The 27645-nt window shown below is 56.5% G+C and overlaps 12 protein-coding genes and 1 non-coding gene across 13 annotated transcripts; 4 read left to right on the top strand and 9 right to left on the bottom strand.

The window, feature by feature from the left end:
• Positions 1-485: 485 nt before the first annotated feature.
• N657DRAFT_682290 (uncharacterized protein) lies at positions 486-2767 on the bottom strand (the record flags this gene model as incomplete). The annotated part of the gene is made up of 2 exons (XM_062796468.1): positions 486-2695; positions 2755-2767. 2 exons carry the CDS (start codon positions 2765-2767, stop codon positions 486-488), a joined length of 2223 nt encoding a protein of 740 aa, XP_062645549.1.
• Positions 2768-3968: 1201 nt separating this feature from the next.
• Positions 3969-5137, top strand: N657DRAFT_647259 (uncharacterized protein). Its single transcript, XM_062793276.1, has one exon. The coding sequence runs from the start codon at positions 4032-4034 to the stop codon at positions 4980-4982; it is 951 nt and encodes a 316-aa protein (XP_062645548.1). The 5' UTR covers positions 3969-4031; the 3' UTR covers positions 4983-5137.
• A 174-nt stretch (positions 5138-5311) lies between these two features.
• On the bottom strand, positions 5312-8542 carry N657DRAFT_622116 (glycosyltransferase family 39 protein). Its single transcript, XM_062790642.1, has 6 exons — positions 7938-8542; positions 7822-7876; positions 7267-7764; positions 6452-7211; positions 6340-6398; positions 5312-6281 (listed from the first exon to the last, which is right to left on the bottom strand). Exons 1-6 carry the CDS (start codon positions 8207-8209, stop codon positions 5694-5696), a joined length of 2232 nt encoding a protein of 743 aa, XP_062645547.1. The 5' UTR covers positions 8210-8542; the 3' UTR covers positions 5312-5693.
• Positions 8543-8726: 184 nt separating this feature from the next.
• Positions 8727-9940, bottom strand: N657DRAFT_673048 (uncharacterized protein). The gene is made up of 3 exons (XM_062795671.1): positions 9858-9940; positions 9611-9720; positions 8727-9547 (listed from the first exon to the last, which is right to left on the bottom strand). The coding sequence occupies exons 1-3, from the start codon at positions 9894-9896 to the stop codon at positions 9091-9093; spliced, it is 606 nt and encodes a 201-aa protein (XP_062645546.1). The 5' UTR covers positions 9897-9940; the 3' UTR covers positions 8727-9090.
• A 237-nt stretch (positions 9941-10177) lies between these two features.
• N657DRAFT_647256 (uncharacterized protein) lies at positions 10178-12675 on the top strand. The gene has a single exon (XM_062793275.1). The coding sequence runs from the start codon at positions 10248-10250 to the stop codon at positions 12393-12395; it is 2148 nt and encodes a 715-aa protein (XP_062645545.1). The 5' UTR covers positions 10178-10247; the 3' UTR covers positions 12396-12675.
• Positions 12665-15935, bottom strand: N657DRAFT_682285 (uncharacterized protein; the record flags this gene model as incomplete). Its single annotated transcript, XM_062796467.1, has 7 exons — positions 12665-12714; positions 12776-13235; positions 13303-13372; positions 13480-13691; positions 14318-15209; positions 15260-15659; positions 15710-15935. 7 exons carry the CDS (start codon positions 15933-15935, stop codon positions 12665-12667), a joined length of 2310 nt encoding a protein of 769 aa, XP_062645544.1.
• Positions 15936-17047: 1112 nt separating this feature from the next.
• N657DRAFT_t108 lies at positions 17048-17145 on the top strand. Its single transcript has one exon. It is a non-coding gene; the product is annotated as a tRNA-Ser (tRNA).
• Positions 17146-17919: 774 nt separating this feature from the next.
• On the bottom strand, positions 17920-19795 carry N657DRAFT_647251 (NAD(P)-binding protein). The gene is made up of 4 exons (XM_062793274.1): positions 19319-19795; positions 18899-19240; positions 18643-18802; positions 17920-18507 (listed from the first exon to the last, which is right to left on the bottom strand). Exons 1-4 carry the CDS (start codon positions 19529-19531, stop codon positions 18242-18244), a joined length of 981 nt encoding a protein of 326 aa, XP_062645543.1. The 5' UTR covers positions 19532-19795; the 3' UTR covers positions 17920-18241.
• A 95-nt stretch (positions 19796-19890) lies between these two features.
• Positions 19891-21444, bottom strand: N657DRAFT_622099 (NAD(P)-binding protein). The gene is made up of 3 exons (XM_062790641.1): positions 21088-21444; positions 20416-21023; positions 19891-20365 (listed from the first exon to the last, which is right to left on the bottom strand). The coding sequence occupies exons 1-3, from the start codon at positions 21136-21138 to the stop codon at positions 20080-20082; spliced, it is 945 nt and encodes a 314-aa protein (XP_062645542.1). The 5' UTR covers positions 21139-21444; the 3' UTR covers positions 19891-20079.
• A 1035-nt stretch (positions 21445-22479) lies between these two features.
• Positions 22480-23761, top strand: N657DRAFT_576470 (uncharacterized protein; the record flags this gene model as incomplete). Its single annotated transcript, XM_062789179.1, has 2 exons — positions 22480-23171; positions 23281-23761. The coding sequence occupies 2 exons, from the start codon at positions 22480-22482 to the stop codon at positions 23759-23761; spliced, it is 1173 nt and encodes a 390-aa protein (XP_062645541.1).
• Positions 23762-24573: 812 nt separating this feature from the next.
• On the bottom strand, positions 24574-25021 carry N657DRAFT_647247 (uncharacterized protein). Its single transcript, XM_062793273.1, has one exon. The coding sequence runs from the start codon at positions 24908-24910 to the stop codon at positions 24719-24721; it is 192 nt and encodes a 63-aa protein (XP_062645540.1). The 5' UTR covers positions 24911-25021; the 3' UTR covers positions 24574-24718.
• A 221-nt stretch (positions 25022-25242) lies between these two features.
• N657DRAFT_691756 (FAD-binding domain-containing protein) lies at positions 25243-27375 on the bottom strand. The gene is made up of 4 exons (XM_062797124.1): positions 27014-27375; positions 26736-26952; positions 26277-26668; positions 25243-26218 (listed from the first exon to the last, which is right to left on the bottom strand). The coding sequence occupies exons 1-4, from the start codon at positions 27182-27184 to the stop codon at positions 25586-25588; spliced, it is 1413 nt and encodes a 470-aa protein (XP_062645538.1). The 5' UTR covers positions 27185-27375; the 3' UTR covers positions 25243-25585.
• Positions 25278-25496, bottom strand: N657DRAFT_532337 (uncharacterized protein; the record flags this gene model as incomplete). The annotated part of the gene is made up of 1 exon (XM_062787737.1): positions 25278-25496. A coding segment is annotated over one exon (219 nt), but the record flags the coding sequence as incomplete, so codon positions are not given.
• Positions 27376-27645: the final 270 nt, after the last annotated feature.

Below are 27645 nucleotides of genomic sequence, written 5' to 3'. Positions count from 1 at the left end.
GAAACATCCGGGAGCATCATTTGATGCCGTCGGCGTATCCAAGGGTAAGTCCATCCACCACTGTCAATGCCGCGCGGCCCCGTGATGGCGCCGAGAACTGGATTGCTGACTGTGTTGCTACCGGTAGCTGCTCCCCTTGTGATCAGGTACTTAAGATACCCCAGGTATTGCCCTCAGTCAGCTACCGCCATAGAACCCACCGGCTTTAAGGCTGTTGGAAAGTGCCAACAAGGTCCAACAAACTTGCTTCAATTACGGTCATGTATTTGTTGCCAAATGTTGAACTGTTCCAAATAGAACCCAGTTTGCAGTACATGCATCCCAGTTCATCCGGCCCATCGGTCCCGTGCACCACGTCTTCTCAAGATCTAGCAACATCCATGGATGCGAAGCCGTATACCCCTGAGCCAGTACCAGCCCTCCTCCAAACTCCAAACCAATGTCCAGATGTGATCCTCGATAACGCCGCGCTGTAAACGAGAAATTCAATAAACCTCTTCTCTCTCCCGTTCTTGCCGCCGGTCCCCAAAGAGATATGCCGCCTCCATGCAGTACCCGCCCGCGCCCGTCGCCATGCGCTTCTCGCTGCCGTAGCAAATAACCACGGCGTCCACAATCCCACTCAGGATACCCTCCATCGCGCCCAGAATGCCCCAGCCGATAAAGCTGGCAACCAAGCCCACCACGTACGCATACGCGCTGCCCCGCACGCCCAAACCGTCCGGCCGATCAATCCTCAGCTGTCGCGCCGTCATGACCCAGCCCGCAAAGCCCAGCGCCGTGGCCATGATGAATCGTGTCGCGTGCAGGATCAGCTTGGCGAGCCGGTATGGCAGCAGCGGAGAGTGCTGGTTATGTTTGGGGAGAGCTGCCGGCGTGAGCGTTGTGGTCGGCCGCTGCGGCGAGATGAAGTCCATGTGAGTGAGGCCTCGAGACGCCATTGCTAATGTCTGTGAGTGGATGGCGGCATAGGTCAAAGTCAACGGGTTCGTCAGGGCGGCAATCGGAGACGGGATGAATGAGTAGACGAACACGCTGAGGATGTTCGCCAACCGCTGCGGCAACACCAGCAAGGGAAGCCGAATAGCAAGCGCCAGCACCGTCGACAAACAGATCGTACCAAATATGGTGGTCATCGCATGTCCCAGGGCAGCGGACACGACCTCCCGCGAAGACGGAGCCGGGACGGCATTGCGATGGAAATACCACTGCGAGACCGTCGCCGCCGTAGTGGCCCGCTGCACGCCAGAGATGACGGACAGCGTCCAGATGTACATCAAGACAAAGTACACTCCGAGCCACCAGCTTGACGCGCTGATGATGAACTTGGCAAGCCTGCTCGAGAAGTTTCCTCCGAGGAAGACATTTGTGAACATGAGCAACCATAGCCAAGTCCAGACGACCACCACCGCCAGGCATCCCATGCCGACGAGGACGAGGGCCGAGTTGGCGGCCAGGATCCGACTCGAAAACTCGAGGATGCCGACCGCCGAGCGAAGGGCGTGCCGTCCCTTCCATATCAAATAGAGCCAGACTACCGCAGAGATGGCTGGGACGCCGGCCGCCCATCGCATCATCGTATCTTGGATGCGTGAGCTCCCATCCGTCGACTGATAGCTGGAGATGAACGGATACAATGAGAAGGATATCAGAATCACTGGTACCGCTACCAGAACCAAGGTGACCAGCGGCTTGACAAACGATCGTAGCGCCGCAAGCCAGACGAGGGAGACGATAATGGATATCAGCGTGTCGACGGCCAGCAGGTGGAACGAGGCCCGTAGCGTAGTATAAATGGTGTCGCCGAGCGGCCCGTCCCCGCGGTCCGTGTGCAGCGCGACCAGCACGAACGTCGAAATTAATGAGGCCTGGGCAATCAAGTAGAGCCATGCGAAAAAAGCGTCATGCTTGAAAATCTCGCCCTCAACATGAGGGGATGCAGGGGTACCGTTCAAGTTGTTGTCGAGCGAGCCTGCAGGGCCTGGCTGAACGAGTTCTGAATCGCCCGTCGAATCCCTCCTGAGGTACCGCGTCGGGGCAGTGGTCGACTGGAATTTTTGAAAGGCTGGCGGGTCGTCATTATCGGCCGGTGTTTCCATCATGAGGTCCTCGGGCGGTTCGCTGTCAGCAATCGCAGATTCCAGTGTGACATCCTCCATCCCCTTTCCGTCCTCACTTCCTCTTGATCGTAACCGTTGTTTCCCCCTTCTGTCTTGGCTTGCAGAGTCCTCTTCTAGGCTCTGACGTGTGTAGCGTTTTTTGCCATTCCAACTGCTTCGAATTCCCCGCAGGCGTCCCCCCAGCCCGGACGACCCCTCCTGGCTGCGTTCCAAGGAGGCATTGCTCCCGTCATTTTCCGTCTCGGTGCTTTCTTCGAGTCGGCTCGTGGCAAAAACTCGTCGCGACCGCTGAAGTGCAAACAGGTCTGCCGCTTCCTCCTCGTCCTCATCGTCTTGTTCGAGAGTGGGCTGAAATAACGGTGCATCGTTGGTGGCGTACCGCGAGCCAAACGCAGCCAAACTGCCAAACCGGGAGCCGCTCGGCTGGTAGGGGTTCGGGCCGCCTCTGCCCAAGAACGCCCGTCCAGCCAGTCGTGGCCCTCTGCTATGCCAGTCTCCTTGGCCAGTTGGGCCGTTATCGGCCTGGCCAAAGTTAGATAGTCGTGACTGTGATTGCGCGAGGAACCTGGAGGCATCTGCAAGTAATGTCAGCGGAAGTTCCAGACGGACCAAAAAAGGGCAGCCCTGAACCCACATTCGGAGAACATGTCGGCAGATTCCCGTCACCCTCTGTCGAGGGTGCTTGACTCCCAGGGACACAGCCTTGAAGCGGGCAAGAAGTTGATATCGTGGGCTCTCAGGAAGTAGTCAGGGCTAGATGAATCGAAAGGCTGCGGGGGAAGCGTGACAGGTTGCGGGGTTGTATTGACCTCGACCAGTTTGGGCCGATGTAATGACCAAGTCAAGCCCCGGCGCATCAGGTACAGAACAGGATGCCCATGCCTCGCAAAACGGCAGTGCTGGGAGAGGCGAAATATTAGATATATCCTGAGGTCGGTAGCGTCTGGTTTGTGTGGCCTGTGTCGTAGGACGAAAAGGCAGGTTTTGTTGTGCAGAACGAAAAGGACGTCGCATCAGGGCGACAATGATGGATGAACAGGCAGCACAGTCGCCGGGGTTGCTCACGAGGCGGAAGCCATCCATCTAGGCGTGACTGCGAGGCGGTGACCCAACCTGCAGACCCACTTGACAGTTCCGATACGCCAAGCCAGAGCTATCCTTGTAGATAAATAACTAAAGGAAATCTCCATCGATTGATGCATATCGACTGTGAGATGTTCCTGCTGGAAGATCCTCCAGGCGATAACCGCCAAATAAACGATGGCTGAATGAGGCCAGTATCTACTTGATAGTTAATTTTAAGTATGAAAAGAAGAAAGGAGAAACAATGGTAATCTAGGGCAGAAGGGGTCGGTGAGTGTTGCAGTGTGTCTGAAACAGCTGGTTGGGTATTATCGGCCAGTTGCGTCACTGATGCCGTTTTGGGCCGGGTCCCATCAGCTGCCGGAACGAGCCCATACCCTGCTGATCGCCCCATCCACCTCCAGGTGGCAGTTGGCGGAGCACCGCAGCTTCAGCAGCACGGATTGGCTGCCAACTCAACACTACACGCAAAACCATGCTGCGGCTCAATCGTCAACCCAAGCTCAAGTGTAGCTTCTGATGTCTGCTTAAAGCATCTTCGGTGTCACACTTGTTGCCCCACGCCCCTGTATCTTGCCATCGTTTTCAACTATCGTTTCAGGTGGCCGTCCTGAGCCAGTTTCAACAAGACCACTTCGCGCACAAGCTTTCGTCACAACATCAAGCAGACGACGACAACCAAGTCGACAGACGACATACTGATTCTATATTAGTCTTTCCTTCTTGATAAACTGGTCAAAGAGCGTGAATTTGCCAACACTTTGACGTCAGCGAGCAAGCCCTTCCCCATTCCTCCCCGGCCCGAGAAGTCCATCCCTCACCCTCGCCATGTCCTCCGCACCCTGGGATTACATCGCAAAGCTGGTATGCATAGGCGACTCTGGCTGCGGTAAATCCTCACTCACGATCCGGCTCTGCGAAGGGCGCTTCGTCCCGTACCACGACGTGACCATCGGCGTTGAATTCGGCTCGCGCATCGTTCCCGTCGGACCGCCCTACTCCAGCACCACCACCACCCTATCCCAACCCCGACAACCTTCACCACACGCCGACAACGATGTGGCCGACCCCCCCGCCAACGATACCAACCCCGATGGCCCAGGCCCAGGAGCAAGCCCAAGCACGACCAAGCAAGGTCTCCCCCCGCCGCCGATAATAGAAAAAGCCAAGCAACACCCACCACCACCGCAGAAGCACATGAAGCTTTCTTTATGGGATACAGCCGGCCAAGAGACGTACAAGTCAGTCACGCGCTCCTACTTCCGCGGCGCGTCGGGCGCGCTCCTCGTCTTCGACCTCACGCGCAGGTCCACCTTCCAGCACGTGACTGACTGGCTGAACGACCTCCGGCAGATCGCCGAGCCCGACATTGTCGTCGTGCTGGTCGGCAACAAGGCCGATCTCGCCTCTCCGCACGCCCCCGAAGAAGCAGAAGGACAGCAGCAGCAGCAAGAAGCAGGGGCCGGAGGAACAGTGCTCGGGGGAATCGGAGGGAATCGGAGGGAGGTGACGAGGCAAGAGGCGGAGGAATGGGCACGGCGGAATGGGATACTCGAGTATGTTGAGACGAGCGCTAAGAGTGGGGAGAACGTCGAGATGGCTTTCATGAGGGTAGCCGAGAGGATATTTCAGAACATTCAGGCGGGGAAATATGACCTGAACGATAGGCGGTCCGGGGTCAAGGGGCCGAGTGCCGGGGGAGGAGGAGGAGCAGGATGTGCGAGTAAGCCGGTCAGGTTAACGAGCAACGTCAATAAGAGCGGCGGGGGTTGCTGTTGAACACAACGGATGTATCATGTTGGTTTAGTTAAGACCGACGGATGTATCATGTTGGTTTAGTTAAGACCGACCTGTAAAGGAACAGAGAGCAACAACGGGCGGCTGGCGTTGTATCAATAGTAATGTTAACGTGCCACGAGGCCAAAATCCGAGACAAAAGTTAATTACACCAACCGTTTTGTGATGCTACCGGACCGTTGCCGTATAACAAGAGGCAGCTATGTGTTCGGGAAGCCTCAATATACACAATGTATTGAGACACTGGGGTACTCAACCCCAGCAGATTGGCACCACTAGCAAAGATGAGACAGAGGTTGGATTCAACAAGTCCCGTCTAACAAAAGAGACCTTCGCTTGGAAATTATAGAGTCTAGGGAGTAGCTAGCTAGGTTGACTCCCGTTCTCCCTCAGAGCACTCAGCATAGCTTTCGCCACATCTCCCTTTTACCTTCGATTCCCATTTCCTTCCTTTATGCTTTATTTTGTTTGCTCGCACGCCTCCCAATGGAACCAAATAAAGCCCAGACCGGCACTAGATCTAAGAAAACACCATTCAGAGCAGAGATGGCATGGACCATGCATGGCCGGTTCAATTCCAGGGCGAGCCTCCCCTCCTTCCCATCTCACTCAGACAACTTTGATATCATCGTACACGACGGATGAGATTAGATCGACCCTCTTATCCTCCAGCCACACTTCTTCATCCTCTCCTCACGCATCCGACATTCTCCACGTGTCAAACCACTTCATGTAGCTGTACTTCTTATTCGGCCCCGTCATGCCCCAGCAGATGGGCATGAAATAGATATACAGCCCGATGACAGTGGCGTAGAGCACCGCATACACACCCCACTGCACAGCCGTCTTCTGGTTGCGGAGGAACCAGTCGGCCAGGAAGCCGAACGTCAGGATAGCAAAGTACAGCGCCGGGTAGTAGTGGTGCACGTACGTAACGCGGGCCATGATGACGAAGGGCAGGTAGTGCAGGAACCAGCCGGCGACGGGGTACAAGCCGGCGTAGTGGATCTGGTCAATCTCGGGCTGCGACAGCTCGCGGTAGCCGCGCTGCCAGCGGAGCGTGTACCACACGACGAGCAAGGCGAAGACGCCGAGGGCGGCGGTTGAGCCCCAGTAGACCACGGGGTTGCCGAGCAAAAAGTACTTGACGATCTTGTCGTCCCAGCTGCACATGCGCAGGCCGACGTGCAGGATGGGCCACTGCCACCACTGCGAGGCCAGGTCGTCTTGCTTGTCAGGGTCGGGGACGAGGGCGTTGTTGGAGGTCATCATGGCGACGTTCTGTGAAGGATTAGTGTCGCTTCCTCGATATGGTTCGGCTGTCGCAGGGTGAACATACCAGGTGGATAAAGTCCTTCAGGAAGGGAGATTTGTACTGGCCAGGGTCACCAGGAGGCACTGTATGTGGTTAGCCCCTCACAGTTCAGGCTTGGAAAAGACCGCCAACTTACGCTTCTCGTTGACGTGGGCCTCAATGTTCCAATGGGTGTAGGTATCGCGTGGGTTGTTCTCCTTAGTACAGGTGACCTCGATCTGCTTGAAGCCCCACTGAGGCAGGTTGACGTTGCCAGCGCGGAGATAGCAGCCCAGAACCTCGTGCTTCAGGCGGAAAGCGGTGGTGAGAGTACGGATCCTGCTCCTGTCGCGCGAGGCGACGTCGCTGACAACTTCAACCTTCCAGTGGTCCTTTTCATCGCCGATGGTCGCGTTGCCGTAACACGAAACCTCCCAGTGAGACTTGGAGATGGGAGCAGCGATCTGGTGCGAGTGCAGGTTTCGGCCGGTCTGCGAGTGAAGCAAACGGATAGTCTCGCCGTCGGCGATGAAGCGAGGGTCGGCCGCAGGGTCATAGGGGGCGTCGCGGCGGTTGGGATAGAAGAACCAGTTGTTGTTGGCATCCTTGTGGTGGTAGCACGTCACTTGCTGCTGGGTGGAGCCCTCAGGATACGTCTGGACGTGGGAGTGGAGCAGACCGCCGCCGTAACCCATGTTCTTAATGGTGACCATTGAGCCGTAGGCAACCTCCAAGGGGCTGTCCCTGCCGACCTCAGTGCCGCGAAGATTGGCCTGGAAGAGCGAAGACATCTGGGCGTCGCCAGGGCCGCTGTTGGTGAGCACGGCGAAATGGATGGCAAAGCTCAGCAGATAGACGAGGAAGGGCAGGATGATGAGGCCAACAACGCGGGCGGCGACGTGCGCACCCAGTACGGGCTGTATCCGTCAGCACACAGATTCAAAGAGGAGCCTATCCGCAAACCAAACCTACTATGGGCATCTTGGTGTCGCCGAACTTGTTCCACAGATCCTCAATGGTGTACAGGCCGACAAGAGCCGTGACGAAGAGGCCCACCAGCTTGACGCTAGTGACAAAACCGATGCTCAGGCCAGTCATGAACAGCCAGAAGAACCACTCCGGCTCGAAGCTGTTCCTGCGCTGGTTGTGGAACTTGGCCCAGCAGAGGGTGGTGGCGACGGTGCCAAATAGGAGCATTGAATCGAGGAGAATGAAACGGCTGATGGTGGTATACGAGTTCTCGCAGAGGACCATCAGAGTGACAAGCCAGACGGCGGCGCGGCGCAGCTTGAGCTCCTTGGCGGTCCAGTAAGCCATTGGCACGCAGACGGCGCCCCAGAAGGCGTTGAACTGGCGCATGAAGGTGTAGTTCAGCTCGGGCGGGTAGGTCTCGCCTGACTTAAACTCGAAGGAACCATTGTACCCGGCGAGATAGCCGCTGAGGCCGACGAGGAGCTTTCCGGCGGGGGGCTACGTGGGGGTTAGCAATGACAGTTGGAGTGCATATGCGGAAGGAAGCCAACTTGCATGCACGTCGAAGTAGAATTCGCGCTTCAGGTAGTGGCTGCCGAACTTTCCAAAGCTGGTGATGAAGGCTTCGTCAGCGAGCTTGTGCGAGGCGAGGCTATTTGGGATCGACTGACTGAGCTTCGTCCCATGTCACAATTGGGGAGAGGCCAATCTTGTAGAGACGGGTGAAGAAGGCGAGAGCGGTGAAGACGATCGGGGCAATGACCCATTCCCACTGGTCGAGGAATTGGAGAACGGACAGTTGCTTTGGCGCCCTCTTCTTGTCATCGGCTTGCTGCTGGGGGACGAGGACCTGTTGCGGCGTGCCCGGAACATTGCGTCGCCTGGCCGCGTCGCCCAGATCGGCGCCGGAGACGACAGCGGCCCTGTCGTATCCAGAGGCCATGTTGTTATTGTTCGCCCTTGTCTACCTGCGCAAGACGGGACAACCTGTGATGTAGCCGTGCTCAGGGGTCGCGCGGGCGCGTATGATATTCGGTGATGCGAATATTAAAACGGGTCAAACGAGCGTGTCGAAGTAATTCAAAACGGTAAAAGCCGTTGCGAGCAAAAGCTACCAGTGGCAGATTTCGCACCCAACAGACTGCGTCCTCCCAAAACTGAAGGAAACACAGTAAAGAAAGGCGGAGAAATAGAAGTCGTCGGCTCCTCGATGTCAAGTTGAGCTTGCAGAGCTGAGCTGAGAAAAAGGGGATACGATGCATTGCAGGCAAGTTCGTGGCCTTTTGCTCGTCAGCGAGACATGGGAGTGGCTTGGCGCTGCACGGATGGACCTCCGTACCCACTCAACGTGACCTTACCTTACACACTTCCCTAGGGTGGCCCATCCCCTCATCAGTGTGACCTCAAGTTCATTCTGTCAGACACGGAGAATCCTGCAGCTCTATATAATCAAACATTTCATGTGTTTAGTCAAGAAGAGAGTTGAATCAACCGCCCTCTTGTCGATTATTGGGGGTGGGGGGTGTGTCCGTAGCAACACTTGACCTGAATCGCCGTTCACCCTTGAACTATCTCTCCGAGCCAGTCCGAACGCATCACCACGCCGTCATGACACCGCGCTGTTCTGGTACATTCCGTAACTTGTCCATGTACAGTAGCCCGATGTGCCTTTCCGAGTGCAGACAATGTCTATCTCCGCCGTGCAGAACCTTCATACAGGCTCATGCCCTTGACGCAGGGGCAGTAATTTACAAATGATATACACGCAAAACTCCTCTGCCTCTCAGCAAAACACCCACTCACCCGCTGCGTTAACCTGGCCTCTTATGACTCGCCCCTGATAGCCGCGGCCTCAGATTGCGCCTGCGCAAGCATCGCCTTCTCCCTCTTCGCCTCCTCGTTCAACTTCCTGATCCGCTCATAGTCGATACGGCTCTGCACCTCCCGCTCCTCAACCTCACGCATCAAGAGCTCGTCCTGCGCGGTGGGCTTCACCGGCACCGCGCCGCTCTTGTCCATAAACTCCTTGAGTATGGCCTCGGACCGCCTGTTCTTCATGTCGATGGTGACGGCGCGCTCGCCCTCGGCCGGCGTGGGCGCTTTGGCAAACCCGTCTGTTGATGAGCCAGGCTGCGGGACGTCTGATTTGAGTGTCGCGCCGGGTTCGCGGAAGTAGAGCGTCAGCGTCGCGGGCCCCTCTTGATCGTGCGTTCGGTTGACCACCATGGGCACCGCCGGGTTCCAGTACTTTAGTCGTGGGAGAGCATCTTGCCAAAATTTCCTGCCGCCAGTTTTGTAAGTTCAACGATTGCGACCCGCGACAGCAGGAGGGGTTCGCCCGCACCTTGGTCCCATGTGTCCGTTGTTGAACTTGTGAGCAAACTCCATATGTATCCGCGTTACGTCCTGCGGAAGGACTGCCGCTCCCGGGCCATTTCTTATCCTGACCAGCTGCAAAGAGTTCAGCTGTGTTGTCGTGCAGGTGTCGAGACTTGGATGGCTTCGACGGGGAGAAATCGCAGGGTTTACGTTACCTTCTGCAAGGCATGTTAGCGAATCGGTCTGCTGCCACTGGCTTCGCAGATACTTACTGCATTGAGCTTATTCATGCGGCGGATGACGCCCACCATCTTGGGATGTTCTGAGCCTCTGCGTTGAGACACACAAGTTGGGCTAAGGTAGGTAGATATGGACGTTGCGAACCGGGCGCCGGCTAGACCAGGGATCACTTGATTGAGTGACCCCGGAAATTTTTGGCCTTCGCTTCGGTTCTCTTCACCGCCTTTGCCGGCCGGAGCTCGTTCCACGGACAGGGGCTCGAGGGATTCCATTCGGGGCCCCAGATCTGATGCCTGCCGCAACCCCTGCCAAAAGTTTCCGAGCTTAGATTTTCCTGCATCCGACTCACATTCTAAACTTGACGCCCCAGACAGCGACGGGAGGGAAGCAACAGGTCAACGTTCTGAACCGTTTCTCTCATCATGGCCCCGGCCCGCGCGCTATCCTCCAGATGGCTAGGAAGGGTCTTCAATATTGAGCGTAGCACACCGACATCCGAATTGCCGCTGTATCTCTGCCCGGCATTCCGCTCGTTGTCGCGGGAGCCCTTCGCTGGGCGTCGACAATGCAACGCGCCACGCATTCAAGCCCGTCGACTCCATACGCAACCTACCGAAGTAACAAGCACTGAGTCGTCGCCATTGACCAAGCAGCCTACGAAGACGCTGCCGCTACAATGCCATGGATGCGGCGCTCTATCGCAAACCACCGTCCCCAACGAAGCCGGCTATTATGATGTGTCGCGCAAGGTTGTCAGGCAGTACCTCGGTCTGTTGGAGGAAAAGGAACATAAGAGGGCCTCCGATCCCGATCAAATCATACAAAAAACGCTGCAGGCGGTGGATGTCGACGCCCTGGAACGACAGGGCATAAACTTGAGAGCTTTGCTCCCGGAGCGTGCCCCTGAGCAAGCTGCGCCCACAGTGGACAAGCCTCCCCTTTGCGACCGCTGCCACACACTCATCCATCACTCGGCCGGCAATTCGATTTACCATCCCAGCATCGAGTCCCTGCGAGACACTATCGAAGAGTCACCCTACAAGAACAACCATGTGTACCATGTCCTGGACGCCGCCGACTTCCCCATGTCCCTCCTCTCGAGGCTTCATAGTCTGTTGGATATCACATTACGCACGCAGAACCGCAGAGCGAAACCGGTCAAGTTCCAGCATGGGAGACGGATGGATATGAGCTTCATCATCAGCAGATCCGATCTCCTGGCGCCCAAGAAGGAACAGGTCGACTCCTTGATGCCCTACCTCAAGGAGACGCTGCGACAGGCTTTGGGAAGAGTTGGCGGTCGCATCAGGCTCGGAAACGTACACTGCGTCAGTGCGAAGAGGAGTTGGTGGACCAAGGAGCTCAAGGAAGAGATCTGGAATCGCGGCGGTGCTGGCTGGATGGTGGGCAAGGCCAACGTTGGCAAAAGCCAGCTCTTTGAGGCCGTCTTTCCCAAAGGCAGGATGGACTGGGAGGCACCCAAGCACCAAATCTCGGTCAAAGTTTTCCCACAGTCCCAGCCGCAACCGACCTCAGAACAAGTTGCAGAAGAACACGACACCAACCCGCTTCTCCCAGGCCGGATTGTTGATCCCACCGAAGAGTTCTCCCTTCTCCCGCCTCCGCGGCCCGAAACCAACTACCCGGAAATGCCTGTCGTCTCCTCCCTCCCAGGCACCACCGCCTCGCCGATCCGCGTTCCCTTCGGCAACGGCCGCGGCGAACTAATCGACCTGCCCGGCCTCGCGCGAAACGAACTGGAATTCCACGTCCTCCCCGAAAAGCGGCCCGACCTCATCATGAAATCTCGCGTTCTCCCAGAACAGCAAGTCCTCCGGCCGGGCCAGTCCCTCCTGCTCGGCGGCTTCATCCGGCTGACGCCGCGCAACGTAGGGCCGCAGGACGACGAGCTCATCTTCCTGGCCTACGCCTTCACGCCCATCGCGCCGCACCTGACGGCGACGAACAAGGCGGTGGCGGTGCAGACGCAGGCTGAGGACGCGCCCAACGTGGAGAACATCGCGGTCCCCGGTACCGGCGCTAAGACCCGGCACGCCGGCGCGTTCCAGGTCCGGTACGACGTCACCAAGGCCCGGACGGGGCCCATCACGAGCAAGGTGGCTGTGGGCCTCAAGGTTGACAGGTTGCCGTACCGGGTGCTGGGGATCGACATCTTGATTGAGGGGTGCGGGTGGGTCGAGGTGGCCGTGCAGGTTCGCACGAAGCAGCTGTATCCTCACCCGCAGGATTTGAGGAGGGTTGGGGCCGGTGCTGGTGAGGGAGGCGCGTCTGATACCATGGAGCAACCGCTTCAGAGACTGGATTTGAGGCCCGAGCCGATAAACGAGGAGAAGAAGAAGGAAGGGAAGAGGGAGGGTGAGATGCAGCCAAAGTGGCCGGTTATTGATGTGTACAGCCCGGAGGGCAAGTTCATTGGGTACCGCCCGCCGATGAATGCGTGGGTGCTGAACAAGCCTAAGAAGGAGACCAAGTCGAGGCCGCGGAAGAGTATGAAGGGGGTGAAGAAGATGGAGAAGGCCATGAGGAGGGCCAAGGAGTCGACCGAATGAGCCATCATGGCCGTTCTAATAATAAGTTGTGAGATGGCTGTATATCCAGTGTAATATATCTTCGGACATTCCAGGCCGTGGGCCATCCGGTGAATATCTTCCCCTTCGTGGAGGATTGTACCCGTCGACGCGGGAGAAGGGTCTAGTTCTTATTCTTCCAAGCCATGACCGTATATCCAGCCATGCACCGTCTATCCAGGACAAACGTACATGCACTCCAAGTAGTAGTACACCATCCTTACAGACCGGAGACGTGCTTTACCAGCGCCTCAGAACCCAGGCGGCCCCTTGAACCGCCCATTATCATCATACCTCGCCTCTGCTCACCGTTAGCGAAACCCACTCTTCCCATCACCCGACGAAAACAAGCCGCGACTTACTAAAGAAGGTATAATTCAACGTAACCGTCTCGACGCCGCGCATGTTCACATCCTTGAGCAGGTCCGGATCCAAATAGAAAAACACGGGCATGTCGACCGTCTCGCCGGCTGCGAGCCGCTGCTCCTCGAAGCAAAAACACTGGATTTTGCTGAAATAGGGCGCCGTCTGCGCGGGCGTGACGCTGTACGTCGCGACGCCTATGATGTCCTTGTCCGACAGGTTGGTCGCCGTGTAGAAGGCCAGCGCCGTCTCACCCGGCAACACGCGCACCTCGCGCTGCTGCGGCGTGAACTTCCAGGGCAGCACGTCTGAGACGGACGACGAAAAGGTTACGCGGATCCGCTTGGCGTCGGTCACGGGCTCGAGGCGGGAGGCGAGGTCGGAGGGGTCGGATGACGAGGAGGAGGAAGCGCCGTGGGCGCGGACCGGCTGGCCGCCCCAACCTGTTGTTTGGCAGATCTATAGCAGAGAGGAGTCTTGTCAGAGGAATGAAGCATATCGGAGGAGGCCAGGGAGGGTGGCGTACCATCTTGTACATGGGCACGGAGCCGTACGAAAACGCAACCGTCCCCAGAATAACGCTGATGGTGTAGTACCTAGCAATACCAACACCACTGTCAGCACCATCCCACCCACCAAGCAAACCAGCCCAACTGAGCTTTGGTCTAGGCTTCACACCTGACCAAGAAACAAGAAGTCCTACGCTGTCGACCGATTCCTCCTCTTGTAGATCTCACTCATACGATTCATCCCCGGCGCTGCGCCACCGATCCTCGCATTTTGTTGCTGCTGCTGTTGCTGCTGCTGTCGTCGAGGGAAGCTCTGCGAGAAGAAGCGCTTCGAGCCGGCCAGCCGGGACTTGGCGGTCGATTTTGCGGCTTTGGTGGCAGTCGGCCGCCATTGGGCACCGGCGCGCTGACAAGAGAAGCAGGGCCAGCTCGAGGACGCCTCGACGGCTATGCGCCGGGCCAGTCGCGGTGTTGGATTCATCGTCGTGGTTCTGGGGGGTGGAGGTGGACGCTGAAACCGTTGTTCGCCGATCGTCTGATCCTTGGACTGGGAGTACTGTCGAAACTCTTGGCGCACGCTCTGCGGCTGCCGCCGGCTGACGGGGCTTGGCTCTCCGGAAATCACTTACACCAATGAACTGCCCCAAAGGTAAAAGACAAACTTCCAATTTTCTTTCATGGATGCGATGTGTCCCATAACTCCATGTCGGGCAACGATCTAGAAAAGCATAAGCGCCTAGGCCTACTCCTGATACAACCTACTCCTCCTTCCGAGTTTCCTGCGGTGCCCAACGCTTACAAATATTGCGAAGGGAGCAGTGCACGAGACGATTCGCGGTTTCTCGCCATCTTGACCAGTTCTGCCACCAGCTGAGAGATCAACTTCAGCATGAGACGAAGAACAAGATAAAGGTTGATAATAATAAGATGGGGGTTTATTACGTGGTCGACAACCCCTGCTTCGGGCTGGGGTTCCTATTCCTCCCTCTCATGCTGCTGTGGTCGACGTCTGCCATCCAAACTTTCACTCACCCTCAGAACCATCCGCCAGATTGCCGACTCGCTGGCCGTCTTAACCAGCAGTCCCACCACCTCGATGAGCAACACCTGCACAAGAACGATCCAGGCCCTGAGTAAGTGGTCGATAGCGCCCAAATTGGGCTTCTGCCCGCGGCAGAAGGTCGAGTCCTTCCACTCAAACGGTATCTTGCCGCCGAGGTGCTCCGCGGCAACACGCAGGCCGCTGCTAAAGCCGTCCTCATGAAATCCGTAGTTGGTCCATGCTCCGGCGTAGCTGATGCCGCGCTTGTTCTGGATCGAGTCCAAGCGCTGCTGAGCGCGGATGGCGGCCGGCGTGTATAGGGGGTGTCGGTAGGTGAACCGTCCCTGCACCGTTTCCGGGGCCGGTTTATGCAGCGGGTTGAGCGTAACAAGGACGTCGCCAAAGACGTCGCGCGGGATGTGCTGCAGAATATTCATGTTGTAGGTGACACACACCTCTTTGTTCTGGGCCGCCTTGCCCTTTGGTCCTGTTGACGTGGTCAGGCAGTTCCAGCTTGACCAAGCCTTTCCTGACCGGGGCATCAGGGACGTGTCGGAATGCAGAACCGCCACGTTCTCTGTGGTGCGAAAATTCTGCAGGATGGATTTCTCCTCCTCAGTCGCCGAGTCGCGGACAATCGCATAGGCTTGATCACCATGGGTCGCCAGGATGACGTGGTCAAACACCTCGGAGTCGCCGTCCTTGGTGTGCAGGCGCACCCGCCCATCAGTTTCGTTGGTGAGAGTGGTCACGGTGGTATTGAGAAGCACACGGTTCCAAGGGAAACCATGCATGGCTTTATCGACATATGTCTTGGACCCTGTGGCGATGGTGAGCCAATGTTGCCGCGCGCCGAAGCTCGAGAGCAGATGATGGTTCCACCTTGATGGCGATCAGTAACACGCCAGGATCTGGACGGGGAGGCATCTTACAAGAAACGGATCAACGTCACAGCCGGGAAGTTGAGCATGTGGTCGTCCGGGAATGTGTTCCAGACATCGTCAGGGTACGTGCTCCAGACAGCCGCCGCCATCGGCATCAGGTAGTTGTCGCGGAATGCATCCGAATACCCCTCTCGGTCCAAGTATTGACCGATTGTTAGTTCGGGCGGCTCATCCGCCATCAACACGTCGAGGGCAAATTGGTTGAAGCGGATCATGTCGAAGAGCATGCGCCACATTCTGGGCGAGAAGAGGTTCCTTCGCTGGCAGAAGAGAGCATCTAGGCCGGAAGCAGCCCACTCGAAGAGACCTTCGTCCCGGGACACGGAGAAGCTCATCTCGGTTGGCACGGTCTTGACGCCTTCATTGGCGAGGAAATTGATGAAGTTCGCTGCTCTCGTGTCAGTCCACGCCCGAGACGGCCGGGGCCGTTGGACCTACGGTATGTCTCCGAGTTGAACACGATGAAGCCCGTGTCGACCAGCGTCTTGTATTTGCCCTTGGTGAACTCAACCGTGTTGGTATGACCTCCAAGACGGTCGCTGGCCTCGTAAATGTAGGCATCGTGAGGGCTGCGGTTCAGCGACCACAGGGCGGCAATCCCAGTGCAGCCGCCGCCCACAATGGCAACCTTCTTCCTGAGATAAGGGTTAGCCCGTTTCAGCATTGCAATACCGGGCCGTGAAGTCGCTGGATGGTGAGACAAGTAGAGAGCACTGCCTGAGCAAACAGAATTCCGCAGAAGCAGTCCATGCGGAGGGGTGATGAGACATATTCTGAGCAAGTCGAGCCACTCGGCTCGAATGGACCGTCAGTGGCCGTTTGGAAAACACAACGCAGCAGCCGTTGGGCTTGGGTACCTGGTAAGCTGCAAGGGAGCTGCTATGGCCAGATCCAGCCATGTTCGTTGGCGGCTTGAATCCGGGCACCAAGACAGCAAACGCAGGTCCGCTGCAGCCCGGATCCAGCTCGCAATGCACACGCTCCAAGCGCACGCCGAGACTTCGATGGCATGCCGGCCGCGACGACCGAGAATGGGGACCGTTCAAGGTATGTTTTGATAGTGTGACGGGACTTGGGAGTTCCGGCATACCTGCGTTGGTCTGCTTGAGACATCTCGAAGCCACAGACTCGATGGCAAAACGTGGTAGAAGGACAATCAGCGATTCAGGCTCAGCATCAGCGAAGAGAGCGGCACACGTTGGTGGCCGGACATGACTGCAGTACCTTAGACGACACTTGGGAAACTAAACTGAAGTGGAAGACATTGCGTCTGGTTACTCTTGCAAGCATCCTCCCCTTAGACAGGGCCGGACCGGATGGAATTAACAATGGACTGGAATCCATCCTGGGACCATTCCCTCTGAAAGCGCTGCAGCTTCCGGGATAGGAGAACGTCCTCTTTGAGCAGTTTGACATGAGAAGGACCCTGGTATCTGCAACCAAGCGGGTTCTTTGAACTCGAGCTGGCAAGAACCTGAAAACAGAAGAGCAGAAGTGGCTTGACGCTGTTCGTTGGAAAGGACGAAAAGAGGTTGCCCCAGTCGCGCTTGCATCTGTCTGCACCCGACCCTTCACAGCCAAACACCGCAAGTCATCAGACCGGGGACTCAAATCGGATTCTCCCGTAGGTAGCATTAAATACAACCCGCCAGGAAGGAGTGAAATCTGCAAGACGATTATTTTTGAGACATGACAATAGTTCGCCCATGCCAACCGTTCGACATTGACCTCAGCCCGCAAGGTTGATGAAGTGAAACCCAAGCTAGCTTGGGTCAAGTCACTTTGGCGGAGTGGTTAACGCGCTGCCCTGCTAATCAACAGTTAGCTGTTAGGCAGTTCCTTCGGGAGCGTAGGTTCGAATCCTACAGGTGACGATTGTATTTTCTTTTGCTCTTGTTTTCCACAAGCCGCTTTCTCATTTTTCTTTCTCTTTGATATGAAATGGACAACCCGTTCATCCGGGTGAGACAAAGAGTGGGAAAGTCAAGACAAGCTTATTCCAAGGCCGTTAGCCAAGGACCAGCAGGATGATGAGCAGCGATGGCGGCATTCAGATGCGCAGTGAAGCTATCAAGGCTGTTCCCAGTTTTACACTCGGCCGAAACCGCTCGCAGGGGAATTTACAACCCGATGTTGAAGAGCGGTCTTGATATCTGAGGCACCCATCAACAGGAGCTTAGCTTTACGAAGTAAGCAGCAGAGCTTCCCATCTCATACTGTCAAATGTCAGAGGGAGTGTATCGAAATGTCGAGGCCAAACGGGATCGCCCACTCATCGCGCAGCCAAAGATGGCCAGGCGTAGTAGCAATTCTTGCGACGCCAGTTTCTCTCTGCCCGGTTAATACAACCCAATGCACACATGAAGAGCCGGAAAGATCCAGCTCTTTGAAGCATCGGGCCTAATTCTGCGTCCCCGGGGTGTTCAACTTTCATGGAGAGAGAAGAAAAGAAATAAAATCAGAGACGCTGCAGGATTTGGTGTTTTAAGAATGTTGTGGAAGGTGGGCCTACTGTGCTGATACAGTATGGAGTGCATAATCAGACGGTGGGCAATCCATGAGAACATGATTGTTAAAAACACCATGCCGAGACTAGTGATCCGGCACGAAAGCTGTTAGTTGCGCGCACATGGAATGTTAACATGTTCCCGAATGATTTCTCCGGAAAAATCAGCGAATATTATACTTCTCCCCAAGTTTATCTAGGCAGTCCACGAATTTCTCGCGACAGTCCTGGCGCTCCTTCTCAAGCCTATTGCATCTCTTACCGAGCTCTCGTCACCAGTCCCTCTCAATCCTAAGCTAAGGTTCGCCGGCTGACTTGCCTTTCTCCTTGACGCCATACTCCTTGGTGTTCTCGGTGGCTGATGCGACATATCGCCATTTTCCCTGACTGGCGGGCTCTTGTTGAGAAAATGCCCACCGTTGAACAAGGACGCGGGGACGCTTCTTATCGCCTTCTCAGCCCCACTAATCGAACATGCCGGCGCTGGTCAACCCCCTGATGGTACCCTCGAACCCGACCACCTCACTCGGATCGATGCCGAGCTCCTCAGGAGAGATAAAGTCGTCCCGGATGGCCCACGGATCGCAGAGCTCGCCAAACTGGAACTGCCATGCCAGCTCCCGGCCGGCGGGACCCCAGAGCTTGGCCCAGACGTCCTCTGACACCTGAATCACCGTCCCACGCTTACCCGTGATCTCGGACCACTTGTCCATCATCTGCTGGAAGGACCCTAGCGACCAAGAATGTCAGCTGTGGTGTCTCATTACCAGAGAGGTTTTGGGAGGGCTCCGGGAGTGAATTCCTCGTCTGACGAGCCACGACGAAGCTGAAAAGGGGGTTATAGACAGTCCGGGTGTGTTCTTACACTTCTCAAGCGCCACGTTTGCGTACTTGCCGAACGCGGCGGGACCGGCGGCGAGGGCCTGACGCACCCAGATGCCCGGGTTGATCGTCATGTCGCCTGAGAGGAGGACCTTGGCGTGCGGGTCGGTGGCGAGGACTTGGATGTATTGGCCTGTTCCGGGCTGGAATCGGAGTCCATTCGCGTGTCAGCATCCATTCCTGTCTGTTTCAAGACGCACACACATGAGACTATAAGGCACACTTTGAAGCTGACGCACGTATTCAATGGGTTTGATCAGTGGGAAGTAAGCCATGTTCTGCGGGTAGTAGCCAAAGTAGAGGTAGGTCGTCTTGGCCGCCAGGTCGGGCAACTCGGCCTTGATGCGCGCGTCGACGTTAGCCTTGTAGTCCATGTGCGGCGTCTCGAGCCGGCCGTCGGGGAACATGCGCTTGGCGCTCGGCGTCGTCGACCACAGGTAGTGCTCGAGCGAGGGCGTTTTCGCGGCCGCCCGCGCCAGGTTCATGCCGTGCCGTTCCTCGATCTCGCCGGCTTCCCATTGGGATTTACCCGAGAAGAGGGCTTCCCACCAGTTGGTTACGGCGAAGATGGCTGCGACGCCCTGGTGAATGGAAGGAGAGAGGAGGTTAGTCAGACGAGAGCTGACAACGATGGAGATGGATGGGGACGCCATATGTACCTCGAATGCTTCGACGAGGGACGCTTCATCATCGAAGTCGGCGCGGACAACTTCCACCGAGCCATCGGCAGTCAGCTTCTTTGCGGCGTCGCCGTCTGGGTTGCGTGTGATGGCGCGGACTCTCCAGCCCGGCGTCTTCTTCATGACATTAACAACACCGCCACCCTGCGCGCCGGTGGCGCCAGTAATGGCAATGATCTTGACGTTGGGCATTATGGATCCCATGTCTGGGTGTGCGTGGGTGAGTGAGCAGATGCCTGAACTCTTGGTCAAAACCAGAGAAAGAGGCAGACCAAGGTGAAAGGGGAAGCCAGACAGTCCCCGATATGAAGGTCCCGACCGTGGGGTTCACGACCGGAACCGCCTCGCTCAGGTCATTTCGTGTATTTCATCAGCATTAGCGCGAGGCTCGCATTAGTGTGAACAGGGTCGTGCGGAGAGGGGCTCGAGGAGTCGAGGGGCAGTCATGATTTCATGGAGGAGTGGAGATGTGTTGATCGTCCCTCCTCCTGAGAGTTGCAGCCATGGATGTTACCGAACCTTGGCTACTCTGGGAGCTAGCTCCGGCCCCACTATTCAACCTTACCGTTCACACAGAACGGGGACTGAGCGTGTCCCCTTGGTCGCCTCCTTACCTACGGTAACAGCGTGGAGCCCACCCTAATGAGCCTGGAGTCCGCGACCAGGCTAAAAGAACTCAGGGCACGCGTTGAGCCATAATCATTACCTTCTCTTCAACGACAGCTTTTGAGTTTATCATTTTACATCTGCGCGCCTACTTCAAACTCCTTCACGCGGCCGGCATCCTCGGCATTGCCCTCGGGCGCCTGGTGCAGCGCATTTACGGCGCCGCTCTTCTCGCCGTGGATCATGGCGAACCACGGCTCGTAAACGGCCATGTTACGTACATTACGCGCTCCAGCCTTTAGTTCCGGCATTTCGTACCAGAACAGCTCGTCGTGCGACGTCTCGACCGCCTCGCCTGTCCGGGTGTCGTCGTCAATGAACAGGTCATAGGCCTTGATGATAGTGGCAGGGAGGACGAGCCTGTATAAACATCAGCAACAATCCACATTCAAGCGCACGACGTCACCCACTGCTCTGGCAGCCAAGCTTTGGCGAATCCGGGCATGACGGGCGTGATGGCCGGCCCCATCATGACGGTGTTGATGGTGATGTTCTCCTTGGACTTGAGCAGTTCCGAGGTGGTCCGCACCCACTGGATGACGCCGGCCTCGGCCGCGCCGTACTCGGGGAAGGTCGGGCAGGGGTGGACGCCGAGCATGCTGCTGGTGGCGATGATCTTGCCGCCCGGCGAGGGCTGGTTGTGCCGCATAAAGTGCGTCGCTAGCATCGTCCCCCACATAAGGCCCTTGAGGTGTGCGTCGGTGCACGTCGTGTCGGGCTCGGGCGGCACGTCGTCGACAGCCGCGCCGCGGCCCCGGTAGTTGTACCACGACCCGCTATCGACGCCGCCGGCGTTGGCGATCAAAAGGTCCAGCCGCCCCCAGCGGGCCCAGACGCTCTTGAACATGGCCGCCTGCGCCGAGTACGAGGCCACATCGCATTGCTCGAACGCGGCGGTCTCGCCCGAGGCGTCGAGAGCCGAGGCCTGCTGTATGCCGACATCCGCGCGTCGCCCGACAAGGGCCACGCGCCAGCCTTTTGCGTGGAGATGACGGGCAAGGGCGAGCCCGATGCCACTCTGAGACGTGTCTTGTCAGCTCCCGATCACACCGAACAGGGGTGATGAGAAGAGCTCAACCAACCGTTCCGCCCGTGATGATGGCGACTTTTGCTTCATTGTGCACCGACCCCATGCTGGCGTGTTGCTTAACGCAGTGATTATGGACAGAGAGCTGCCATTCAGACTGACTTCAGACCCTCGGCTGCAGCGAGGATCCCCATTTATCAAGGTTCTTGCCAAGTTTCAGGACTGAGGGCTCCTGTCTCATGAAACCACTGTACACAGTTACTGTGGCGCTGGTAGCGGGCACACCATCCTGCACAGTACACAGTAATGTTACAGTGTAGGAGATTACTTTCTTGCCGAGCGTGGTATTTCATTTTCTTTTCTCCGTTTCCGTTGTGGGTGGGGGTCAGACAGCACCAAGCTTTCGTTTTCTCTGGCACGACATCTGAATATTAGTTAGTGCATGCTTGCCAATATTCCGCCATCGAGGCAGGGCCACACAGAAGCATCAGAGAGTTGCACAATACCTAGGTAGAGCGGAAATAGGTGTAATTCCGAAGTACGGAGTGCTGCACAGTATGGACGAAAGGTCACAGGATTGATGGCTGGACGTTGAAGCCAAGCCCAAAATGCGTAAATGCACGAAATACACGGCGCTAACCGTTTGTGGGCAGGCCCTGACGGAGAGGGTTGGGCCGGGCCGTGTCTGTCTCCACCCGGAAACAAAAGCCGAGTCCGAGTCGGTCCCCGCCCCCACGCCGGCTTTTTCTTCTTTGCAACAGCTTCCTTGATATCTGCCCAGTATAACATCTACCATTGGCCGCAGACCTGAACAGCACGTGGGGCTGTCTGTGAGTCCAGGTATCACACAGTTCCTGCGCGGTCGCTTGAGGCACGTGGGTGCCATCGTGGGCTGCTTGTGTTTGTCAACCGGTCTGGAACGCAGGGTCTCAAGGGTTCATTTTATCATGGGCTCATTCAAGGCGCGAAAGAGGCCTCGGCCTTGTGCTTTTCCCGGGACAGAGGGCTCGAGAGGGATGCCGAGGGTGGCAACAAAAGAAAAAAACAAAAAAAAAAGCGAGGGTGATGGGACGGCGAGCACGGCATTCATTGTTCGCCTCCGGCAGTACGGTATCATTCCGGGTGGGGGCCATGCCGAGCAGTCACCAAACGGTCAACGGCTCTTCAGCTTTTTGAGTTTAGGGGTCGGCCAGACATGGGACAGGAGCATGGGATAGGGACATGGACCTTGGAAAATGAATTAGCAATATGGCAGAGGAACGCTCATCATGACGAGGGCTTGCACTGTTATGCCATTGTGAGCGACGGGATGCTGATCTCGACATAGAGGAACTTGGATAAAGAGAGCATATTTAACCACAGCAATCCCGTCGTCGGGCGTCTTTGCGCCATCCTCATCTCCTGACCACGGCGTGTCGGCCATCAACAGACCAAGACAAGATCGAAAATGACCTCGACAGGCGCTCCTCCTCCTCGACCACTTGAGACGACCATTCCCATCGAAAATGGCAGACAAATCGCCATGATCGTGACCTCAACCCTGGCCATCATCGTCCCCACGGTCCTCGTGGGCCTGCGCTTCTGGGCCGGCCACATTACGAACCGACGCCTCGATGCCAGCGATGCGTGCATTGTTGCGGCCCTCTTCTTCACCATCGGCCTGCACGTCGACATGTATATCATGGTACTACTCGGCGGGTTCGGGTTCCACGGGTTCGACATCATCCAGCGCTTCGGCATGGACACGCTGGTGCTCTTCCTCAAGGGCATCCTGGCCTTCCCCATCATCTGGAACTTTACCATCTGCTTCAGCAAGCTGTCGGTGCTGTTCATGTATGCAAGCGTGATCCCCGCCCAAGCCATGATCACAGCGTGCCGCGTGGTCGGCCTCTTCATCATCTTGTGGAATGTGGGGGGTATCTTGGGCGCTTTGTTTTTGTGCCGCCCCTTTGCCTTCAACTGGGATAAGACAATGGACGGCACCTGCGGTGACCAGCGATTGTTCTACATCTGGCTTGGCGGCATCAACGTCGTGGTTGAGGCTGTCATCCTGTTGATGCCGGTGCCGTTTATCTACCGCCTGCAGATGGAGACGTTCAAGAAGTTGGTCGTCATTGGCTTGTTTAGTGTCGGGTGGATGTAAGTCACACCCCCTATTATATATACTTTGTATACCTATGATCTCTTGCTCGCCCTCCGTCCAACCCGCTCACTTCTCCGACCAAACACGCTTATTTCGTTACCCCAGGACCTGCGCAGTCACCATCTACCGCCAAGCTACGCTGCCACACCTCTACTTCGAGGACATGACATACACGGGCGTCCTAGCCACCATCTTCACAGGCATTGAGCCCTCGGTCGCCCTCTCGCTCGCCTGCGTCCCCTTCCTCCGGCCGCTTACCAGGGTGAACAAGTACAACACCAAGAGCGGCCACTCAACCGGCTCGGAGAACAGCCAGTACGGAGGCAGCACGCTCCGGAGCGGCGGCAGAAACAAGGTCCCGTCAGCGTTAAGCGGGAACCGGGCGCCGTTCAAGGAGCTCCACGACGACTCGTCTGAGATCCAACTTCAGCCGTTGGGCAGCGATTCGCTAAAGTACGAGGCCGAGGTTAGCCAGGAGCACGAGCAGGAGGGACGGAAGCCGCCTACGAGTGCCGAGTCTGCGGCGGGGGCCATTGTTGTCAAGAAAAGCTGGAATGTTGTCCCGGGGACTAGGCCGGGGTCATGAGAAAGTTCTGATCTGGTGCTAGAGGTGGTGTGAGTTGCTTCCGAGTTGTGAGAGGTTGGCCGCTGTTGTATACCCATATAGAATATGTGCATTTCATAGAGCGTTGCTTGGTTAGGTACCTAGTTGACGATAACAGATATTGGTTTCCATGGTGTCCATGGTGTTCTGGCTTCGTTGCTAGGGGGGCTGCGCTGAAATAAACAAGCCCGTTTTCCACCCGATCTATGGCAAGCCCGCTCCCTGAACACGAAGGACTCCAACCACGACACTCAGCAAAGATGCAATCGTTTTAGACCGGATGGTATAGTAGGAGGCCGTCAAGGACTCATGGCGGTTAGCGGTATACTATGGCGATGTTTGGACCAAGTCAGCCAGTTGAGGATCTGACAGGTCAATCTCAAGAACCCAGATCCGGATCCAGCCCTAGCCTGTCGTATACACCCTTTAACACCCTCTCTCTGCACCAGCACGTGGACCACCTGACTGGCACAAACGTTCCGCTTCAGGTTTGATCCGAAGCCCTCGATAGTGTGAGGCCTTCTGTCATGCTAGACCACTTCCCGCTAGGGACGAAAACCAACAGAAGGTTTGAGCGATGTTGCTCTTGTGGACGCCGCCAACTCTCAGTCTCAGATAGCCAGTCATCTGCAGGGAGATACACATTTCACAGAAACGTGAATACAACACAGTCTAGGAGGGGACTGTACTCCTGGTCCGCCCGGATACTTCACCGACATCGCGTCTTCTTCTATTGTCGTGAGATTTTCGTACAATGAACTAAACGCTAACCTGCAGGGCGATTGCTCGCATTTGCAGTTCGGCCGACGTAAAGCTGTATAGACCGGCGGGGATCATCCGACGTAACCGATGCGGCCAAGACTTCTGCAAGGCGAATGCGACCAGAGGGTTTAACAAGATACGCCCTGTCCATGCTGACATGTCCGTCAAGACTGGCCATCACCAGGACGGTGCGTAGCCGTTCCGCGTGCTGATCAGCGTAGTGTACACGTTGCGATGCCAGCACAGCTGGTCCACCAGATCCTTTTGCCACAGCCCGGCCAGGTAGCTATGGCCTGTATGCTTCCGCAGCGTCCCTGTAAGCGACGCTATGGCGACCATCTCATCGGAGGGGTGAGTGAGGGCGCACATGGAATAGGGTTCGACGAGTGAGAGCCAAGCTTTACGGCGGTCTTGTTCATTCTCGAACTGTAGCCTCGGCTTCGAATTTGCGGACGGCGGAGCTCCGTGCAGCAGTGCATCTCTGAGTCATTCTCTCCCCTCACACCCTCTGGTAGACCATCCGAAAAGTTCTCCGAGGCAATGAGCTCTGCGCACTCCCAGTATACTGGTGTCTGGTAAAGGAGAGTTGCCTTGAGGCTAGGCATCGTTCCTGGACGACCCAGCCGCGGCAGTTGAGGGGCGCACCGGTAACTTCAAGGTTGTGCGCATTAAAGAGGTATATCTGACGCTTTCTAAACTGTCTTGATTCAAGCGTGGTCCCCTCGACCGTGAAAGGGTCTCTCTCGCTGAAAAACCCTGGGTCCCATCTGATGCCCATTGTCGCTGCGATGCTGCAACGTTCATTGCTGTATATCGATGCCATACTGGGTGATTGCTCGAGACAGTCGGTCTCGTCGTTTTGTTTGATGCAGAGCGATTCGACCCAGATGTGCCGAATCCCCAGCGCAGGACCTATTCCAAAAGCGTCCCTGTGCCCCTTGGGCAACTCCTCCACCGAGGAATCACCCTAGCCAGGTCGGACAGGGCGTGACTCCCTTCAAGAGATCCACTACTTCAAATTTCCAACCAAATCTCCAACCACCCTCACAGTATAGGGACATAATACCGCATCCGATACTCCGGGTCATACTTCTTCTTCAGCCCCCGCAACTTCTCCAACCTCCAGTCCTCCCACCCATACACCGCCCCAAGCGGCTCATCCCCATGCGCATAGTTGACATAGGCTCTGAGCTGGGTCGGGTCATCGCTCCCATCTAGCAAATACTGCCTTGTCCTCCGCCCAAGCGCCTGCGCCACCTCGTCCAGAGCCGGGTCGGGCTTATAGTTGATGAACGGCGAGATCAGTACATTCTCACTCCGATGCGGAAACGCAGTCGAGTTCGGGTCGACCGCCTGCACCGCCTGGACGGCGTGGCCCTCGATGAGCCAGATTGTGCGGGCGAGCTCGGGGACTTGTCGCAAGGTGGCGTCGAAGTCGTCGTAAACCTTGCGCAGGGCCGAGGGGTTGTAGGATTCGAGAACGGTTGGGAAGCGCAGCGAGGTAGAGCCATACGCGCAACCGAGGCCGTCCGCGTCTTGGAAGGTGAGGACGGCGAGCTCGTGGTAAGTGGCCTCCCCGGCTTGGGCGGAGAGTGGTCCGATTGAGTGGAACGGGGCGGCGTATTCCTTCGCTGCACCGGCCGGACCGTCATAAACGAGGCAGAAGAAAATGACGGGCTTAGATAGGGTGCGTCAGTTTCATGAACTGTTCTGAGAGATAAAGGGATACACTTACATGATCAGCATCAATCGGCGGAATCCCGACGAGGTATGTCCACTGTGTGACCTCTGCCGGCTGACCTTGAAGCATGCGGTTGGCAAGTTCAAAAAAGGCCTCTAGCTTGTCTCCCGAGTAGATGAACGTTTGGTAAGAGTACTTGTGAGCCGGAGCGTCGTAGACGCGGTATTCCCACTCTGTGACAATGCCGAAGTTGTGACCCGCGCCTTTGAGTGCCCAGAACAAGTCTGGATGGCTGATTTCCGACACGGTGATCAACTCGCCATTGGCGAGAACAAGGCGTGCTGAGATGACCTGGTCGGCTGCGAGACCGTACTTTCCCTGCAGGTATCCGTGACCTCCTCCCAAGATGACGGCGGAAATGCCCACGTTCTCGCACACGCCGGTCACTAGGAAGCATGAGTACGTCAGTTCCGTGAATTCATCTGGCAGACCAACGCAGTAGACTAAACTGACCTGCTCGCTTTCCCACCTTCTCCAACTCATTGACAACGTGCTTCGCGTCGGCACCGCCGCCGATGATGGCTGTTGTGCCGCCCTCTAACACTTTGACCTGGTTGAGGGAGCGGAGATCAAGCTGGATTGCCTTCTTTGCCGTCCCTAAAGACTCGGTTGCCCCGTGTCCCCCGGCCCTCGCCACGAAAGGGATGTCATGCTGGGCAGCAAAGCGTACCTTAATAGCATGGTCAGTGATACACTCAGCTCACAACCCTGTCCCTCTGATTGGCACTCACTGTCTGCTGCACGTCTGCCTCAGTGGCAACTCGCACTACCGCAGCGACGTCCGGCGCGTGCCATTGTCTCCAGCGATCTGTATACTTGGCAAAGTCGGCATCATCGGGCAGAACGATAGAGGCTTCGGGTGAGAGCAGCGGGCCAAGGCCGGAGGTGGGATTGTCAGCCATTGCTCAATTTGTCGGTTTGAGGATCTAAGATTTGAGCATCTAAACAGAAAAATCGAGCATCCAGACCGGACAAAGCAAGAGCTCGTGGACTAAATAGATACCTGTACATCTCCATGGCTGTGCAGATGGCTCCATACTGAAGTCCGACATCCGCCATAGACGATTGTTGCACAATCCGAGGAGTAAGCACTAGTATCGGGAATAGCAAGGCTACCTTATCTACAATCCAGCCCTGGTTTGTTTATTAGCGTGGCATATTGCCGGGCACTGGAAATAAATGAGATAAAAGAAATCAAGGATCGGAAGAAAACAAAGAAGAGAGGAAAACATAATGGTATACATAGACAATAAGGTAGAGAAAAGCAACAGAAAGGTAAAGATAAAGAGGAAGAGGAAAGAGAGAGGAAGAGGAAAGAGAGAGGAAGAGGAAAGAGAGAGGAAGAGGAAAGAGAGAGGAAGAG

Source organism: Parathielavia appendiculata (assembly GCF_033297405.1).
Source record: "Parathielavia appendiculata strain CBS 731.68 unplaced genomic scaffold N657scaffold_10, whole genome shotgun sequence".
Classification (NCBI taxonomy): domain Eukaryota; kingdom Fungi; phylum Ascomycota; class Sordariomycetes; order Sordariales; family Chaetomiaceae; genus Parathielavia; species Parathielavia appendiculata.
Note: the sequence above shows the minus strand (reverse complement) of the source record. Positions and strands in the feature narration are given on the sequence as shown.

Bases quoted from the DNA above. Each gene is read 5' to 3' on its own strand.
- N657DRAFT_647259 (XM_062793276.1), top strand. From the start codon at position 4,032: ATGTCCTCCGCACCCTGGGATTACATCGCAAAGCTGGTATGCATAGGC.
- N657DRAFT_622116 (XM_062790642.1), bottom strand. From the start codon at position 8,209: ATGGCCTCTGGATACGACAGGGCCGCTGTCGTCTCCGGCGCCGATCTG. The intron at 7,212-7,266 runs GTAGGTTTGGTT...TGACGGATACAG, and splicing joins GCGACACCAAGATGCCCATA to CCCGTACTGGGTGCGCACGT. The intron at 6,282-6,339 runs GTATGTTCACCC...AATCCTTCACAG, and splicing joins TGAAGGACTTTATCCACCTG to AACGTCGCCATGATGACCTC.
- N657DRAFT_673048 (XM_062795671.1), bottom strand. From the start codon at position 9,896: ATGGTGGGCGTCATCCGCCGCATGAATAAGCTCAATGCA. The intron at 9,721-9,857 runs GTAAGTATCTGC...CTGAACTCTTTG, and splicing joins GCATGAATAAGCTCAATGCA to CAGCTGGTCAGGATAAGAAA. The intron at 9,548-9,610 runs GTGCGGGCGAAC...AACTGGCGGCAG, and splicing joins AACGGACACATGGGACCAAG to GAAATTTTGGCAAGATGCTC.
- N657DRAFT_647256 (XM_062793275.1), top strand. From the start codon at position 10,248: ATGGCCCCGGCCCGCGCGCTATCCTCCAGATGGCTAGGAAGGGTCTTC.
- N657DRAFT_647251 (XM_062793274.1), bottom strand. From the start codon at position 19,531: ATGCCCAACGTCAAGATCATTGCCATTACTGGCGCCACCGGCGCGCAG. The intron at 19,241-19,318 runs GTACATATGGCG...TCCATTCACCAG, and splicing joins CCCTCGTCGAAGCATTCGAG to GGCGTCGCAGCCATCTTCGC. The intron at 18,803-18,898 runs GTGCGTCAGCTT...CTCCGATTCCAG, and splicing joins TGATCAAACCCATTGAATAC to CCCGGAACAGGCCAATACAT.
- N657DRAFT_622099 (XM_062790641.1), bottom strand. From the start codon at position 21,138: ATGGGGTCGGTGCACAATGAAGCAAAAGTCGCCATCATCACGGGCGGA. The intron at 21,024-21,087 runs GTTGGTTGAGCT...GACACGTCTCAG, and splicing joins CCATCATCACGGGCGGAACG to AGTGGCATCGGGCTCGCCCT. The intron at 20,366-20,415 runs GTGGGTGACGTC...ATGTTTATACAG, and splicing joins AAAGCTTGGCTGCCAGAGCA to GCTCGTCCTCCCTGCCACTA.
- N657DRAFT_647247 (XM_062793273.1), bottom strand. From the start codon at position 24,910: ATGTGCGCCCTCACTCACCCCTCCGATGAGATGGTCGCCATAGCGTCG.
- N657DRAFT_691756 (XM_062797124.1), bottom strand. From the start codon at position 27,184: ATGGCTGACAATCCCACCTCCGGCCTTGGCCCGCTGCTCTCACCCGAA. The intron at 26,953-27,013 runs GTGAGTGCCAAT...CATGCTATTAAG, and splicing joins AGGCAGACGTGCAGCAGACA to GTACGCTTTGCTGCCCAGCA. The intron at 26,219-26,276 runs GTAAGTGTATCC...ACCCTATCTAAG, and splicing joins CGCCGATTGATGCTGATCAT to CCCGTCATTTTCTTCTGCCT.